Source organism: Oreochromis niloticus, linkage group LG14, assembly GCF_001858045.2.
Source record: "Oreochromis niloticus isolate F11D_XX linkage group LG14, O_niloticus_UMD_NMBU, whole genome shotgun sequence".
Classification (NCBI taxonomy): domain Eukaryota; kingdom Metazoa; phylum Chordata; class Actinopteri; order Cichliformes; family Cichlidae; genus Oreochromis; species Oreochromis niloticus.
This window is the reverse complement of record NC_031979.2, coordinates 40,478,092-40,496,248: the sequence shown is the minus strand read 5'-3', so window position 1 is coordinate 40,496,248 and position 18,157 is coordinate 40,478,092. Positions and strand designations below refer to the sequence as shown.

At 44.0% G+C, this 18,157-nt stretch overlaps 1 protein-coding gene across 3 annotated transcripts in view; it reads left to right on the top strand.

Annotated features, from left to right (window-relative positions):
* The first annotated feature begins 2,002 nt into the window (after window positions 1–2,002).
* The window catches only part of col4a4 (collagen, type IV, alpha 4), a 29,971-nt gene continuing 13,816 nt past the window's right edge, over window positions 2,003–18,157 (top strand). Inside the window, exons 1-29 of one of the 3 annotated variants that reach the window (XM_019356208.2) lie at window positions 2,003–2,240; window positions 2,626–2,670; window positions 2,764–2,880; window positions 3,158–3,226; window positions 3,299–3,334; window positions 3,435–3,497; window positions 4,840–4,875; window positions 4,986–5,027; window positions 5,330–5,410; window positions 5,781–5,825; window positions 6,078–6,140; window positions 6,276–6,320; window positions 6,413–6,466; window positions 8,133–8,193; window positions 8,274–8,378; window positions 9,448–9,603; window positions 9,786–9,875; window positions 10,923–11,083; window positions 11,167–11,239; window positions 11,339–11,445; window positions 12,716–12,899; window positions 13,773–13,841; window positions 13,914–14,021; window positions 14,115–14,183; window positions 15,869–16,018; window positions 16,376–16,537; window positions 16,691–16,858; window positions 17,033–17,176; window positions 17,422–17,529. In XM_019356208.2, coding sequence (XP_019211753.1) covers window positions 2,148–2,240; window positions 2,626–2,670; window positions 2,764–2,880; window positions 3,158–3,226; window positions 3,299–3,334; window positions 3,435–3,497; window positions 4,840–4,875; window positions 4,986–5,027; window positions 5,330–5,410; window positions 5,781–5,825; window positions 6,078–6,140; window positions 6,276–6,320; window positions 6,413–6,466; window positions 8,133–8,193; window positions 8,274–8,378; window positions 9,448–9,603; window positions 9,786–9,875; window positions 10,923–11,083; window positions 11,167–11,239; window positions 11,339–11,445; window positions 12,716–12,899; window positions 13,773–13,841; window positions 13,914–14,021; window positions 14,115–14,183; window positions 15,869–16,018; window positions 16,376–16,537; window positions 16,691–16,858; window positions 17,033–17,176; window positions 17,422–17,529 — 2,704 coding nt within the window. In that variant the 5' untranslated portion in view covers window positions 2,003–2,147. Of the gene's footprint in view, window positions 2,241–2,625; window positions 2,671–2,763; window positions 2,881–3,157; window positions 3,227–3,298; window positions 3,335–3,434; window positions 3,498–4,839; window positions 4,876–4,985; window positions 5,028–5,329; window positions 5,411–5,490; window positions 5,583–5,780; window positions 5,826–6,077; window positions 6,141–6,275; window positions 6,321–6,412; window positions 6,467–8,132; window positions 8,194–8,273; window positions 8,379–9,447; window positions 9,604–9,785; window positions 9,876–10,922; window positions 11,084–11,166; window positions 11,240–11,338; window positions 11,446–12,715; window positions 12,900–13,772; window positions 13,842–13,913; window positions 14,022–14,114; window positions 14,184–15,868; window positions 16,019–16,375; window positions 16,538–16,690; window positions 16,859–17,032; window positions 17,177–17,421; window positions 17,530–18,157 lie in introns of those variants that run through there. The other 2 variants (XM_019356207.2, XM_025897855.1) reach the window with 2 other exon arrangements.

Sequence of the window (18,157 nt, the reverse complement as noted above, 5' to 3'; positions counted from 1 at the left end):
GCTTTGCAGCCAGATCATGCGATAAACACACTGACCTCCTTCTCCTCACCTGCCCAGGTGACTCGGTCTGTACATGCTCACCTTGTGTTCTTCTTGGCTTTTATGCTTGTTTTGCTCTCGTAAGGCCTCATTACCTCGCAGATATTCATGTTTCCTCAGCCAGAAACTGCACACCTCTGAATGAATGACCTAGTTTCAGAAAAGCATTGATTTGGTTTAGTTTCTGTTTTCATCATGTGGCCCAAACAGCAAATGGAGCCTTGTAGTTAAAGTGGATCTAGTTTTCCTTACTTGCTGTCATATATCTCCTGGTCCAGAGGTGCATCTTCATATTAAGTGCGTTTCTAATAATGAGCTCAGACGTGTACAGTCGTCCCTGTGAGCGAAAACCTCGGTCTGCTAGTAACACTCCATGTTTCCTACTCTTGTATTTGCGATATCATCTAAAGGAAATAATCTAATCCCTAATATGATTATCTGAGGCATCAAAGCTCCACTTCCAAGTCCAGAGATTTAAAAAACGGCTCTGGAAATGGAGCAGAACGTTAAAGTGAAACCGCACTGAGGGTCACCATCACTCAGCTTAACAACAGGCTTAAAAACCAAGTGTACACAAAGTGAGCACATGAGCGCTGAACGCGACAAGACGGCACCTGTCGCTCAAGGTACGCGCCATTCCCTTGATCCTGGAACGCTCTCTGCTTTACTCAGTTTAAACCACAAAGGGCTGAGTTTATGCTGTAAATCTGACCTTTGACTTATCAGTGTGCAGATGTGTGGATGTGGGTGTGGACAGTACTGTGCTTTTGGCACACTCATTTCTGAATCTTCTATAATAAGCAGTTCAAACGTGGCAGTGTGTGTCGGGTGTCACTGTTCTGGTGCCACACCGCCCTCGAATGGTCAGATAACAGCATTACACATCTGGGACTCGAATGCACCAACATCTGGATTAAACCATATGAAGTCCACCCGCTCTGCCTCAGTGCCGTGATTAACAAAGTTTTTAAAGGTTTTGCAGAGTCTTCTGTCTCAGGTTCAGTTATGTTCCCGCATGTTTAATATGTTCTTATACTTTCTGACAGGTGACGCTTTACACCATGAGCCATTCTTTGTGAGTCAGCTTGTTAATGTGACGGTGTATTTAATGAGAAACTAAAAAGTAATATGACAAAGAATGATTTACAGTTTCAAAAGTCCAGATTCGAGCAGACTGTTGAATTCTCTTAGTTTGTTTGTCGGCTTTGAGTTTGTCGAGTGATCAGGATTAAGATAAGATGGGGCCTGATTATTTAAGACCTTGTATGTGAGGAGCAGGATTTTGAATTCTGGATTTAACAGGAAGCCAATGAAGGGAAGCCAAAACAGGAGAAATCTGCTCTCTCTTTCTAGTCCCTGTCAGGACTCTTGCTGCAGCATTTTGGATCAGCTGAAGGTTTTTCAGCGAGTTTTTAGGACATCCTGATAATAAAGAATTACAGTAGTCCAGCCTGGAAGTAATAAATGCATGAACTAGTTTTTCAGCGTCACTCTGAGACAGGATATTTCTAACTTTAGAGATGTTGCACAAATGGAAGAAAGCAGTCTTACATATTTGTTTAATATGTGCGTTGAAGGACATGTCCTGGTCAAAAATGACTCCAAGGTTCCTCACAGTGTTACTGGAGGCCAAGGTAATGCCATCCAGAGTAAGAATCTGCTTAGATACCATATTTCTAAGATTTTCAGGGTCGAGTACAATAACCTCAGTTTGATCTGAATTAAGAAGCAGAAAGTTAGCGGCCATCCAGGTCTTTATGTCTTTAAGACATTCCTGCAGTTTAACTCACTGGTGTGTGATACCTGGCTTCATGGACAGATAGAGCTGCGTGTCATCTGCATAGCAGTGAAAATTTATGCTCTGTCTTCTAATGATGCTGCCTAAGGGAAGCATGTATAATGTAAACAGAACTGGTCCTGGTTGTCCATTGTAGTGACAGAGAGCCTCGGGATCAGGCGGCCTAATAGAGCTCTCGATGGAACCTGAGGTTGTTCATGTTTTCTATTAAGATTTATTCATTTTTATCAGTTTTTAAAGGATTAACAGGTTTCTTTGTGTCCTGCAGGGTGCTCCTGGTTCTCTGGGTCTGCAGGGCCCTAACGGACCCATGGGCTTCCCGGGTCCTCAGGGGCCTCCAGGAGAGAAAGGCCAGAGAGGAGATGAGGGGCCAACAGGAGCTGCAGGCCTGAAAGGACATATGGTGAAGGAACATGGTTCTGCTGTTCCCAGAACTTTATGTTTTCTGCCCTCAGGGGTGTACTGCAACGCAGGTTTAACAGGGTCAGGCTTTCTGTTTTAGCAGCACTCTGCTTCAGGCATTTGACTCACAAAATGGGTCAGCTGAGCACCTTCTACTCCACTCAGAGACAACACCAGAGGAACTTTAGACATAGACCATCTGCGCAACGCTGAAAACTCTGAAAACATAGTTTGCTTTGTAGTACACCCGTCTGAAGACGAGATACTGTTTTTGTTGTCTGACCAATCGGAGCTCTGTTAGGCCTCACATGGTATCTAACCCCTAATATTTCCGGGGAACTGTGTGGAGAACAGTTTAACTGTCTGCTTGTTGTTTGTGGTTTCAGGGATCTCTTGGTGTTCCTGGTTTTCCAGGTTTGGATGGAGTTCCGGTAAGAAGCCCCGCCCCTCTCAGCCTCTTAGCTCAGTCAGCTGTGACCTAGTGATGTCCTGCTATCAGCATCTGGTTGTGTTTATGTGTCCAGGGACACCCGGGACCTGCTGGAGGTCCAGGACGTCCAGGTCTGGATGGATGTAATGGAACTAGAGGAGACAAGGGGAAAGCTGGCCTTCCGGGAGAACAAGGACGTGACGGAGAACTGGTCAGAAATGACAGTAACACTGATAGCAAACACTTCACTATGGAGATCAAGAAAGGCCACAGTAAAAATAATCAGAGCTGGAGAAACATTCAGTTTTCCAGAATCCAGATTTTAGAACTCTTGATTTTAACTGCCTGATGGTGAAAGAGTCCTGACGGAGTAAGGATGAGGTTTTCTAGTCTTACACTGCTTTGAGCCTCTGTATGGATAGTTCAGTGTACTGCAGTATATGTAGTACAGTAGTATTTGACGATCGCTGTGGTGTTTAATTCTTCAGGGTTTTCCAGGACCGAAAGGATATCCAGGAGATCAGGCGGTGTACTTCATACGTTACCCTGGAGTGACTGTAAGTACACTTGTACTGCTGCAGGTTAGGATCAGGATTTGGCTTATTAATCACAGCATTTCTGTCTGACAGGGAGATGCTGGGCCCAGTGGATGTCCTGGTCTGCAGGTGAGTAAACAAACTGTCATGTGACACACAAGCCAGCGGGCTTATAGGGAGGAAGTAGTCGTAGTGGTCCTCCTTCAGGTTTCTGTCTGTCTGACCGCAGGGTGAGCAGGGCTTCTCGGGATCGAAGGGAGCAACGGGTTCTCCAGGACCGAAAGGCCAAGACGTGAGTCACCAGTATTAATATTTACTGCTTGGAGAAAGTAATCTGGTGTTGTGTCACGTGTTTAAGTTGAGGACAGTTAAAGGGACCTGGTCTCGGGTTTCTACTGTTCCACGTTGGACTTTTGAAGCCAGAAACAGACAAGAATGCTGGCACAGATATGAAGCTGCATCTATAATAATAATGGACTGCATTTATATAGCGAGACCCTCAAAGCGCTTTACAATTCCACTATTCATTCACACACTGGTGGAGCAGACCCTGGGGCAGACTGACAGAAGCGAGGCTGCCATATCACGCCATCGGCCCCTCTGGCCAACACCAGTAGGCAGTAGGTGAAGTGTCTTGCCCAAGGACACAACGACCGAGACAGACAGAGCAGGGGATCGAACTGGCAACCTTCCGGTTACAAGATGAGCTTCCCAACCCCTGAGCCACGGTCGCCCCTATATACCCTGTATGGGAGTCTTGATGCATGCTCGATCATCCAGGTGAGTAAATCCACTGAATGAACACTGGGCGAGCAGGTCACTTCCTTGATCATTAATATGCAAATTGTCATCAACGGCCATGAGTACCATTCACAGAGAGTTGGGGAATGGCTGCAATCACAGCATTGTAAGACGGTGACAGATGTACCCTTAGGCCCCCTCCTCGATTCAGAGATGGTCTTTCCCTTTTCACGTAAATGGCCTCCTTGACTCCGCGCTCAAACCAGCGTTCCTCCCTGTCCAGGATGTGTACATCCTCATCGTTGAAAGAGTGTCCACTGGCCTGTAGGTGTAAATAGACTGCAGAGTCCTGCCTGATGAGGTTGCTCTTCTGTGTTGTGCCATCCGCTTCGCTAGAGGTTGTTTGGTTTCCCCGATGTATAAATCCTGGCAATCCTCCTGGCACTTAACAGCGTACACTATGTTACTCTGTTTGTGTCGGGGGACCCGATCCTTGGGGTGGACCAGTTTTTGGCGCAGCATGTTTTGGGGTTTAAAAGCCACAGAGACCCGGTGTTTAGAGAAAATGCGTCTCAGCTGCCTGTATGGGAGCCAGACTGGGTGTTGTAGGGGCTCAAAAACTTCAGTTCAATTTATAACTTTTTTGTAATGTGTTTTTTTTCTGTGTTTTTGGCTTTACATTATGTCTCTCTCCATTAAAATTAAGCTACCCTAAAAGTTGGACACTGTTCATTATTTTTTGTTAGTAGGCAAACTTAAAAATTCAGCTGAGAATCAAAGAATTATTTTCCCGATCTAAAGTCTTGATCAGGGTCACGTTGATTGAGGGCAGCAAACTAAGTGCTGCTGTCTGCTGTCTAATTGCAATAATGAAATCTTTGCTCTCTGTGCAGGGTGTACCTGGAAGCCCGGGTTCTCGAGGTTCACCCGTAAGTAATATACACGTAGTAGAGTATAGTATTGTGATTAGCATCAGAGTACTTTGAAAGACTGCGTTTTCTGACCTTTTATTTCAGAATTTGTTGTTTGTGCATTTCAGGGGGAAAGAGGTCGATCTCTACCTGGACAGAAAGGAGACGAGGTACAACCACGCCCCTTCCTCAGCGGCATTTCTTTAAACTGAATCAGCAGCACGTGAAGAGCCTGTTGCCCGAGGCAATAGCGCTGTGCAAAAGTCACATTTGACAACTTGTTTCGGGCAGAGCTCTGTTTTGCCACATTCTTCTGTTTGACTGGTTTACCTTCTGTTTTCATTTCACTACAAACTGTATAAATAGTACTTCACCACTGACAATTGCTGCAGCAATACAGCAGCAAGAGCAACACATCAGTACTGTGTAGTATGTGCAGTGCCAGTACTGTAGCAGTTTGTGTGGTCCACAGGGGGATCAGGGTTTGCAGGGACGTCCAGGGCCGTTTGAGTATGTTGACCCTCCCGAAGACCTCTACATCAAAGGAGACAAAGTAGGTGGAGCCTCACTCTGTTACAGCCTATCAGATGACACATTTAAGGGGACTTCCTGTTTTCTGTTAAACTTTATAGCTAATTAGCCAGCTCGATGCATAGTGACATTCAGAGTTGCTAACAGCACAAAGCTTTCTGCATGAAGCCTGTGTAGACCTCAAACCTCAGGAAGTAGGAGCCTTTATTTTTAAAAACTGGTTCTATGTAGGTTTTATTGTAAAATTCGAGTAGCTAGTGTTTTTAATGCCTGGTACAAATGTTGGTTTCTAATATCTCTTGGAGTCCAATGTTGGGAGGTTTTGCTGTCGGTTTTCTTATGCTGGTTTCCATTTAGGGGCTCTAATGTTGCATTCTGCTTGGATATTCCAGGGCTCCCGGGGAGTTAAAGGAGTCTGTGGAATTGACGGACTGCCGGTAGGTTAAATATCTTATTTAGGAACTTGAAGTTCTCCTTGTTGTTGGATTCTTGGGCACCAGGCTCACTCGAAGGTTAGGATTCTCCTGATTTACATAGTTCAGGACTATCGCTCATCCTGAAAATTGTCATCTGTAATCTCATGTTTGAAGGATACTCAACTGCCGTGGTTATTGTGTCCCACATCTCCAAATATCATTTTTAGTAGCACTGTTACTGATCAGATATTTTTTATTGGATTGTGGTCTCAGGGTCTGGATGGGCCACCTGGGATGGAAGGGGAGAAGGGGATTTTGGGGCTTCCTGGACCAAGGGTAAGATGTCATTTCCCCTCGCATTATCGATCAATATTAAGCAGTTTTGATCAGACTATAGACTCTAATTAAACTTGAGATGTCATCGATCTTTGAGGTATTGATGCTGAATGAACTGTGCAAACTGTGTTTCAGGGACTCCCTGGACAACCTGGTCTCCGTGGGAACAAAGGAGTTAAGGTTGGTCAAAGCAGAAGATTCCTGTTTGATAATCGTCTTCGGTTGTGCTGTTCCTCAGATCATCAGGTCTGGTTTTTCTTTGGTGTTTTCAGGGAATCCAAGGAAGCTCAGGACTCCCAGGTCTGATTGGACGAAAGGGTCCTAAGGTCAGTCTTTCCTGTACATATTTTATGTCACTTTGGATAAAAGCAAAGATTCCCATCCATCCCAACTAAACACTAGGAATCAGGGAACAAGGAGCACAGAGCATTGTAGCACACCACGACAAAGGGGCAAGAGAAGACCCGAAAAATGTATGCACAAGGTAATGAGGGGAAAACTAGCAGGGGAAGTTAAACAAAAGACCAGTAAGATAGTCTGATATCTTCGACCGCCACAGACAGGTGCAGCGTCTGCATCACTGAAATTCATCCATCAATCTCTCCTCCACTCATGAAAAAGACTCTGAGATTCTTGAAGTCCTACACTTTGTGCAGTTTTCTGTCCATGACCTCAGACGTCTGATCTCTACCGCTCAGCTGCAAACCTCCCCACTGCATGGTCACCACCTGGCCAGCAGAGCCAGATCATCAATAAAAAACAGACACGCAATTCGTGAGAGCACTGAAACCTTTCGCCCATTCATACACGTAAATGTTCTGTCACTAGAAGTTGTGAATAGGGATGGGTATCGTTTAGGTTTTATCCGATACCGGTGCCAAACCGGTACTTTTGAAACGGTGCTGGTGCTTAAACGGTGCTCAAACCGGTGCTTAAAGAATGGAGAACACAAACTTTGTCCAAAAACCTCTCATGTTCAGCTGTTTTTTTGTAACAAGATAACAATGTTAGCCTTTTCTGCAGCTATAGGGCATATATGGTCTCACTCTTGGCTGGAAGCAGTGCTTAAAGAATGGAAAAAACTGTGTCCAAAAACCTCTCATGTTTAGCTGTTTTCCACTTTTTCTTTGGTCACTTGAGCCTTTTTGGCCAGGGTGAAGGGAGTATCTGCCATCAAACAAGAAGACAGCCGCATGTAACTACGACGGTGTTTGCTAGTTCACCTTACATGCATTAATGTAATAATGTGGTTAGGTACTCAACGTTAATTACACACGAACAACATGAAGCTACTCACGCAGAGAAGAACGGCTGCTGCTGCCATCATCATCCTCATCATTTCTGCTACGCTGACAGGGCTAGGGGCCAGGACTCTACTCTTCGGGTTTTTGGGGATGTTGCTAACTCCGGGTCCGATAACAGGCACCACACCCGCAGTAGATGTGCTCGGTGTGAGGTCTCGCAGCAAGCTATCAAACACGGCGCATTTCTCGGCTTTAAAAAAAACCCGCTATGCGTCGCCAGGTGTTTCATCAGATTTGAGGTGTTACCTCCTTTGACAGTATCACAGTATCAGCTTAAAGCACTTGTTGCAGGCTGCTGAGTTTGCATCTTTTGCTGTGAAGTACAGCCAGACTTTTGACCGCTTCGCCTTGGGCATTTTTAATCTGTAGCTCTGCTCTAAAAGAACGTACGTACCTGGTCCCGCCTACTATCCTCGGAAACGTAAAATGATTGGCTAGAATCCAAAGTGTATCACATCTCAGGAAAAAAAAAAGCACCGAAATAAAACACCGAAATGTGCGCTGCTTTTCGGTCTGGTTACTACTGTTTATGTCAGAACTGGTGCCATAATAGCACCGGATACCGGTACCCATCCCTAGTTGTGAACCCGATTATCTGGTTAGTATCATGTAAACAAAATGACCGACTGATGTTTGAAACATAATGACCTCAATAAAGATAAAGCTGTCGTGTTCTGTATGTTCTCAGGGCAAAAGGGGAGATCCCGGGCCTCCAGGCGTCCTCCGGGTGGCAGACATCACGTACACCGGTATGGATCAATGCACCAATCAATCAGCTCTTTTACAATTCTTCTTCTCTGATGTCCAATGACTACTTCATGTCTTCTAGGTCGAGTTGGAGATCCCGGGTCACCCGGCCCGCACGGCCTTAATGGAGACAGAGGACGGATGGGAATACCTGGCGCCCCAGGACTGCCTGGCAGATCAATACTCGGTAAGTATCTGCATATTTTACTGTTTCTGTAGCAATGTGAGCTGGCAAACATCTCTCCGATTTGTTTAGCACAGCGAGATGACACAAGTGAAACATCTTTATATGATGGTGATATCTGTTATCACTGAGTCTTAGAGATCTTTCCTGAAATGTATAAATCATCATCAGAAAAACCATCTGGCATAAAATTCTGTCAAATCAAAATATGCAAAGCTTCCTCCTCTTGTGGATAAAGGAGCAGCTCGAAGTAGCTTCTTAGAGAGTCTGGGTCGGAGGGTGGATGAAGTTGGTGCTTCCTACCTAATATTCAAATGGTTTTAAACTTTAAAATCGTATGAGAGAGTTATTTAAGATGTTACATGGTATAATGACGATGAGGTCAGATTAAGTTTGTGTAGTCAGATTAAAAATGGGATGAGACTACAATGTTGGTTCATTATATACCACTTTGGGGGGTATAATGATGATGAAGTTGGTTAAGTGGTCTGAGACTCATGAGGCCAGATTTAAGGTGGTAGCAGCCTGATGTAAGGCAGTATGAGGTTGCTGTGATGAGGTTATTTTATGATATGATGACAAGGTGAGATTCAAGGTGGTATGAAGACTCTGAAGTCAGCTTTTTGTTACTTTCAGTTACTGAACACATCTACATAATGCTGTATTGCACATGTCTTCATGCTGTCTTGACTACAATACCCTGACTCGTAACTTGAACCTGGTATTCAATACCTACTGCACAATCCACTTGTCATTTCTAGTTTTATATCTCTTGGAGATTTTTTATTTTTTATATTCTTATAAATGCACCATGGGGGGCTAGGGGTGAAACGGCATTTCAGTACGCTGTATACTGCGTATACTGTTGTACTGACAATAAAGACCTCGACTCTTGAATCTTGAATGAATCTTAAAGTTGAGCTAGAGTGATTAAGGACAATATGAGTGTTGTTTTATGGTTAGATTTAAGGTGGTATGAACTTGATTAAAGGCAGCATAACGGTGCTGTGGTAAGAAGGATGTTTTCTGCTCATGTTTAAGGTAGTATGATAGTTTTTGTTGTTTTCTTCAGGACTGCGGGGAGTTGTAGGTCAGAAGGGAGTTCCAGGATGCAAGGGGGTCAGAGGAGATCCAGGTCAGATCTCTACAGAGAAACCCACACCTGGAGAACCTGGAAAACCAGGGCGCCCTGGATTCAGGGGACCTAAAGGACAGCAAGGTGTTCCAGGTACCAGACAACAGTGTTTCTGTCTCTTAGTGTTGTACACTTGTAGGTACCTGCAGGGCCAGACTGCAGATATTAACAGCAGGTATGGGATGTGTCACTGTCCCAGTTGATTTTTTTTCTTAATAATCACTCAAAAAAACACCCTTGTTTTTCTCCCACTGACTTCCTGTATATCTTTTAAGGTACCTACTGTCTCCCTGGAGCCTCAGGACCACCTGGGGACCCAGGTGTGTCAGGGCCCACAGGGTTTCAGGGCTCACTGGGAATTAAAGGTCAGTTGTTGGAGATATTGACTGAATTTGTGACTTTTAGAGGGTGGAAGACTGATGAGCTGCTTTTAGCCTTGATGTGAAATATGTGCACACTCAGGCCACGTCACATTAGCACAGTTTGGGTTTGCTAAATGAGGAAAGAAGAGATTAAAAACTAACACCCCTGTCCACATTGTGCTACGTGAATCATGCAGTGGTCAGTTTATAAACATCAACTGATGAAGTAATTTAAAAAAGGCAGTCTGACCTTTTTACTGCCAGAAACCAAAGATATCATCACCATGCTAAAGTCATCGCTAGCTGTTTCCTTTAGGTTCTCATTGTAATTTATCCAGATGAGTTTTATTGGATGCAACTGGGTTACTTCTGGCTAATGCTAACTTACCAGCTAACCACTTCCAGCTACCCAATGAAGAGTATAACCTTAACTTGCTTCCTCACTCATGTTGTTGCTGTGAAGCCTTAGACGGTACATGGATTTAGCTTTGAGATGTCGCTCACGGATGTGTGAAGACTTCAGCTGAGGACGTCACGGTCGCCAGCACTCGTCATATTCTGTTTGATCTTTCGATATGTGTCTGAGTGACTCTGATTGTGAAACCGCACACTGTGGCTCACAAATTGTGACTGAGGTATTAACCAATGAGCATGCTCCTAAATAACCCTCCTCTCTTATTCTAAGAATGAGCATAATTTATAAAAACAGACTTAATGTTTTATTCAAAATGGCCTCAAACTAGAGAATGAGTTTGTAAATGCATTAAGGAAATGTGTACTAACGTCTTCAAAGCGAGGGAGCAGAGGGCACTTTTCCCATACACTTTGATACAACTGGAAGTCTTTTGCAGTAACAGGTGTCGCCACCTTCAGCTGTGTCCTTCTGTTATACTGTCTATAGCAAAGACATCCTATTTTGGCCTTGAGTCCTTGTTGCGCCGACAGCCAGTCGTAGTGACGTTATTAATCACTCAGATCATTTTGCTAATGTTTGCTGGAAGTGCTCAATAAGGGTTAGAGATCGATCTAACCCTAATTTCTGTGTTTTAGGTAGTTGTGGTGGCTGTTCTTGTGGCGTTCCTCTTGTACTAAGAGGTGCACCTGGCCCTATGGGTGACTTGGGATTTCCAGGGTTCCAAGGATCCCCCGGACCCACAGGTCCTCGGGGAGAGTACGGTGTTCCCGGAGACACAGGAGAGACTGGTGAGCAGGTAAAGCAACTGAGCAACAAGGTCAGAGGTCATCTGAGCAGCCACCACTGCTCTGTTTGTTTGACTGACTGCTTTGTTTACAGGGTCGGGCCGGATTCCCGGGTTTCAAAGGCTTTAAAGGACAGAAAGGAGATTTAACGGTGGAGGATATTGAAGGTGAGTCACAGTCTGTGCAGCTGTCTCCCAGGCACACTTGAACATTATTGACAGTAACTTCAACATAACCTCCTGTGAATACTGCTCCTTTGTCTCCAGGTGAGAAGGGAAACAAGGGACAGCAGGGCCCTGCAGGCAGACAAGGGTTCCCAGGAAGAAGAGGACAGACTGGGCCCCCAGGGGTCCCTGGAAATCCCGGTTTCCAGGTCAGTCGGGTTAGAAGATAGGAGGAATGAGGATTGGAGGGTGTTGTTCAAGACTGGAAAGAGCGAAATATGAGAAGCAATAATGTGAAAGAGTTTCTCAGCAAGTAATTCGTCACTGTGGGGCTGATAGTCCGTCCATGAAATGATTTCTGTTTCAGATGTAATGAGATGATGTTCACATTACAGCTCACTGATCATGTCTCCGTCGCTTTTTCTTTTCAACAAATGTTTATCAAAATCCCCCAATGGTCAATTTAAAGACATGTTTCATGAGTCCATGCAGTCCTGTGAAAAATTAAGTGGATCCTTGTTGCTTTCATAGGAATTAAGAGAAGTAAATGGCAGCCAGGTGCTGCTGATCAAACCGGTTAACTGATCATTACCAATTGTGAGCATCGTTATAAAAGCAGAATTTTCTAGCAGTTTGCTAGTCCGAAGGATTCAGGTGTGCGTTAACAGAAAGCAGATGAGGAAAGACGTCAGCAGTGATCTTAGAGACTAAACTGTTGCTCCAACCTATCATTCTACAGTGAGAAAGATTATTTACAAGAGGGAAACATTCAAGACAATTTTCTCAGTGATGGATGTTCCAGCAAGTTCACCCCAAGATCGGACCATTCAATGCTCAAAGAAACAACAAAAACCTAAGAGCTCTGTTTCAGATTCTGAGACTCTACAGGCCTTGTTTTCAATTTTAAAGTTCATGACGCACTGTTGGAAAAAGACTGAACAAGTTTGGCTTGTTTGGAGGAGTTTACAGGAGAAAGCCTCTTCTCTCTAAAAAGAACGTGGCAGCATTGCTTAGATTTGCAAAGTTGCATCGGAACAAACCCGTGAGACGTCATGGAACAATGTCTGTTATCAGGTGAGACCAAAGTGGACATGTTTGTCCACAGTTTGGAGAAAACCACGTCATATTGCAGTCAGCATAGTGGTGGAGGGATGATGATTTGGGCAGTGAGTGGACCATGAGCTCCTCTGTATACCAGCGTAGTCTAGAGTCAAATGTGAGGCCATCTATCCTGAAGCTGAAGCTTGGACCAAACAGGGGCATCAACAGGACAATGATCCCAAGCACAACTGTATGCCAGAAAACACACTGACACCATGTCTGTTATATCCATGAATCTGTTTATAACTTAACTAAAAGTTGAGCGTTGAGAAATGTGGACAACAAACAGTGAGATAATCAGAATGTCCCCTTTTTGCAGTTGTCCTGCCATCGGTCATGCCATCTCTTGACCTTATCTCTCAATCTGTCTGTTCTTAGGGTGAGAGTTTTTCCAGTTTCCCTGGAGAAAGGGGCCTCAGAGGAACTACAGGGTTAAAGGGATATTTAGGACCTCCAGGTCCCCGAGGACAAGGTGCAGATGGAGCTGTGGGAAAACATGGACTCCCTGGGGATCCAGGACCTACTGGATCCTGTGGCCCCCCGGGGTTAAAGGGGGTTAAAGGTAAGAATCATTGTTACGAAAACGTTTGGTAAAATCCACAGAAAGTGACAACCAGAGTTTTATTTGCAACCAAATCCATATATACGGTTATGTTTTCATAGGACTGTTCTAAACATTTATAGCACCTATCCTCTTAGCATCTGCTCTGTCAATGGTGACTCCTTTTAAGGTCTAAGCCCGGGTTTGAGTAGAGTATGTTTCTCAAAAAGGATGATAACTTAACATCCGCTGGTCATCTATGACTCATCATTTAGGGCAGGGGTGGGGCAAGATGTGTCCTTGATCCAACAAAGCTGATTTAAATGGCCAAATTACCTCCCCAACATGTCTTGAAGTTCTCCAGAGGCCTGGTAATGAACTAAGCATTTGATTTAGATGTGCTGATGCAGGGTCAGATCTAAAACCTGCAGGACACCGGCCCTCGAGGCCTGCAGTTGGACACCCCTGATTTAGGGTTTGAGATTTGTTTTAGAATAAAACACTTGAAACTAGAAAATGTTACACTTCAATTGAAGTTTCAAACATTTCTGCTTTTGAATTATTCTTTTTGCCTGTAAGTGTGTTAGCCCTGTGTCAGGCTGGCGACCTGTCCTGCCCCTCTCGTTTTTCCGTTTGGGTTTTCCAAACAGGCAGAAATGTAATTAAAAAGGAGTCAACTTGAAACCTGTGGGTGTTTACGGTGACGGCCTGAACCCAATATTTTGGAGAAAACCAAACTTGATCTGAAAATACAATTAAATATAAATGAGTTAGAGATTTTCTTCAGCACTGAGTACTTGTAAAGTTCATAGGAACACTTTCATCAACTTTGTTAGCCAAAACCTTCTAACTGGTGTCTACTCAACTACTACTCAACTCCTCCTCTTCCTCCAGGTGACCCTCCACCCTTTAGACCCATAAGACCTGGTGGCCCCGGAGAGAAGGGAGACCTTGGAAGTGCAGGTAAATTTGATCTGTAACATCTTTATGTTTACCTGTCTACAGTACTTCTTACTCACCTCTCTCACCTTTCAGGCTACGCAGGTTCCCAGGGTCCTCCAGGTTTTCCTGGTGGCATTGGGTCAGATGGGCCTAAAGGAGACAATGGAAAGGATGGACTTCCTGGAATACCTGGGAAACAAGGTACCCAAGCAAACCTTCCACTTCTGTATCTTCACCTGTAGGTTACATGAGCAGAAGAGGTACCTTTAATTATTTCCCCTCCTCCTCCTGTAGGACCTCAGGGTGTCACTGGAGATTATGGAGATGAAGGACCTGAAGGCTTCAGTTATGATGGAGATCCAGGTAAGTCTGACTCTCATGTGTTCCAGAATTCATCAGCACAAACCAGATCTGGTTGATGCTTTGGCTGGTCTGGGTTTGGGTGCCAATGAATTCTGGAGCAGCTTGTTTCACATCCAACTGTGAACTTGAACTTTGTTCACCTGGCTCTGGAGAGATCCTGAGCCTTAATAGTTAGTTTTCACTGGGAACCACACGGCAAATTCCATCCTAGAGTTAATTCCCAATTAACTCTAGGATGAAATTCTACGTACCTTCTACAAGGTTAGTTTCGAAAACTCTGGGAAGCAAATGAATTCACCGAGATGTCAGAAATTCCTTCAGAAATCTGCCCGGACCAGAAGGAACTCTTTCAGCCTTTCTGTTTTCACTGCTGTGCAGCAACGACGACTTGGCAGAATGATTTAAACAGCTTCAATGGCCAAAAATTAGAGGCTTACTGGTAGGGGTGGGTTTAAAAAATCGATTTCCCCATTCAAATTCTCGATTTTAGTGTGAATAAGGTGAATAAATATCAATTCATTAAATCATGAATGATTTTTAAATATAAATGTATTTTGATAGAATCTCAGGTTAAAGCTCACAAAACTATTTCGATTAAAGAGCAGGTAAAAACAGTAACCACAGAGCGTGGATCGTCCACAGACACGCCGTCGGGGCTGAAAGTCGACCGCTCACAGATTCTGAAGCTGCAGGTTTCGTCACTCTGACCAAAACTGACTGAACCAGCAGCAAAAGAAGATCAAACTACGCTTCACGTTTGATAAACATGCTCATTAACTCCCTCTGACTTTGGCTGCTTTACTTCCTGCACAGCTCTCTCTCTCAGTGCACTCAGAGACCAGTTTACCATCAAACCTCTGTAACTTTGCTCTGCTTCACTCAGCAGCATCAGGTCACGTTCACATGTTGATTCATGGTTTGCTTCAGTTTTTGATCGACTGCAGAACATTTTTAAGGTTTTCTGCTATAAAAAGCCAGGACAGGAAACTCTGCTTCATGTTTTTCTGTTTTATCCTCAGTTACTTTGACACAAAGACACCTGCTGTGACGCTCACACCTTTGATGGAGTCTCACAGTGTCAGCTTTGGTTTATACACAGATATAAAATATGGATATAAGTACTGATAAATCTTTATAATAATAATATTTATGTTTGAGTCAAAACTGAATTGAATCGAGAACTTGTGAATCAGAATTGAATCAGTTGTAAAAATCAGTGATGACACCCAGCCCTACTGGCACCGTGTTTCTATCTAGTTTCTAACTTTTAAAAATAGTGCTCGGTTTAAGTTGCACCCAGTAAGGTCTAAGTCATTACTGTGATAAGCATCCTAATCTACAATTCCTTACTCTGTTACCATAATATAGCAATTTTGTCTGTTGAAATTAGTTTCCCTGCCCGGTATGTTATCACTGTTCCCCTGAAGCATCTAGAGTACCTCGAGTAGGATTTCTTCTGACATAAAGACTTTCAAAGAGTTATACCACTCCCTTTAGTTGAAAAAAGCCCATTACTCAATTCCAGGTGGATGTTTAGGGGGTAAACCTTTTCAGTACTGAATATTGGTACATGTTGGTGTCACCAGTTGGGGAAATGCTTCTGTGATGACAGAAGGTTTGGACTTCCAATAAACCCAAACCACTATGAGCTGTGTTTCCAACATGTTTAACTTTATGTGCACCAGGCTCTCCGGGACTTCGAGGCTCTGCAGGTCTCAGGGGACCAACAGGAGACTCTGCTGTTGGGCTCCCAGGCTCTATTGGCTTTCCAGGGACACGGGGCCCTCAAGGACCCAAAGGAGTGCCTGGCAACCCTGGCCAACATGGTCTACCAGGTGATTGACATTTCAGGCTAATTGTACTGATCCACGACATCGTGCTCTGGGAGGTCCATTTACTTTGCATTTTATTTTTTGCGTCACAATTTTCTGTGTAGAAGATAGAGACAGATAAACTGTCCTGTGGTTTTACTGTGTTTAAACATATCCATACCATGTTTAGAATAAAAGCACCAATCTTGATAACACTATTAAATAACACCATTTTAGCTCACCAGTCCATTTTGGTTCGGGTTCAGTTAGCATCCAGCCATTTGTATAAACTCTTCAGCTGTTTGCAAAACACAAATTAAAACTGGTGGATGATGCTGAGTTGAAGAAAGGATGCTTGAATCATTTCTTGCATTTGTACAGGCATCAGTGGTCTCCATGGATGTCGTGGAGCAAAGGGTCAGAAAGGAGATGATGGAGCCCCGGGTATAACTGGCTGCCCAGGACCCACATCGAACCGATGTGATCCAGGAAAACCTGGTACAATGGGCCAGTCGGGCTTTCGAGGATCTACTGGAGCCCAAGGTAAACAAGCTCACTTTATTCACTGGCAGCTTTTAATGTTATTAGGTTTTAGTTCACTTCAGTTTCTTTGGTTATTTTGCTTTTTATCTTTGAAAAATATTTTTTTATGACTGTAGTTCCTGTAAGTTCTGACTATGGTGTCATCCCTTTCAGGTATTTCTGGGGATAAAGGGGAGATCGGCAACGTTGGTTCTGAAGGAATTGGCCCCAAAGGCTCTGTGGGTGCATCAGGACTTCCAGGTGTCCGTGGAAAGCCTGGTGGTCAGGGCCTCCCAGGACTCAGTGGAAGCTCAGGACTTCAGGGCACTGGTGGTCCAAAAGGTGAGTTGTTCCAGCCACAGCATTAATTAAATATATCCTAACCACAGACTGATTAAGACACTTGTTTTATATACATACTAGTTCATCAGAGGTTTGAAAAAAAACATAAAGATCCTGCTCATTTGATCTTATTGAATAAAACATGATGTCAAAATTTATATCATGATCTTTAAGGTCTGACTGGACCCTGGGGCTGGGAGGGAGTGCCTGGGAACCCTGGAAAGCCGGGGGTCCCCGGAGATCTGGGCAGGACTGGAGAGAGAGGGTTCAATGGACGAGATGGTGGTCAAGGAATCGAAGGGCCAAAAGGACAGAAAGGTAGAGTGATACAGAGTGATACTACAATGATACTACAGTACCATTACCACAAATCTTTACAGTAACATTACAACCAATTGCCACAATTCTACCACAGTACTGCTACTGTGTTCCTAAAGATTACTGCTATTACTGTAAACATGCATTAAGTGAGACTTCCTGTAATTTATGAGGAAACATGGATGTTGAAGATCCAGCTAATTTGAGCTTACCTTTTTAAAACATTTCCCACGTGTCCCCTGCAGGCTTTCAAGGTCCAACAGGCCCTCCAGGACCAACCAACTACATCCTCATTAAAGGAAAGAGAGGAAACCCAGGACATCCCTCCACTGTTGGATTTACTGGACCTCGAGGTCAGAATGATACTTTGTTGCCAAGAGGCAGTATCGTTACCACGCTGGAAGCACTAATTGATCAGAAAGTGGAAAGTCTTTCTTTGGCTCTACTCTGATCACCCTAAAGACTTGCTTAGAGTTAGACATGGATACCACTCACCAAAACTGAAGCTCAGACTTCTTGGATGGTCTGTTAGTACAATTAATCACCCAAAAGGCTCCATCAGCACAAACTCAGTCCAGAGGTCTGGTTAATAAGGAACTCCAGTTAGTTAAGGTCTAGCAGACAGCTAGCAGCTGCAGTTCTCTGTGTCACCATCCACCTGTCAGTCAAAAAGGCCACGCCCCGTTGAGCCTTAATACAATTTAAACAATAAGTTATGACAGTATTCTCCCTCCGTGCAGTTGTTATGAAGGAGGAAATTATGGACAGAAACCAAAACACGTTGGGCATCGGCGTTAAACATGTTAACGTCTGCTGTAAAGTTGAATATTTTAACATAGAAGTCAATGGGACTGACTCACTGCTGGAGCCTTCAGTGAACATTCAAGGTGTTAACTTAATTCTTTACTTATGTCAATAAAGATCGTGGAATCTTCATTTCCCACGATGCATTGGAGGTTCTGTGCGACAGACTGATTTTGT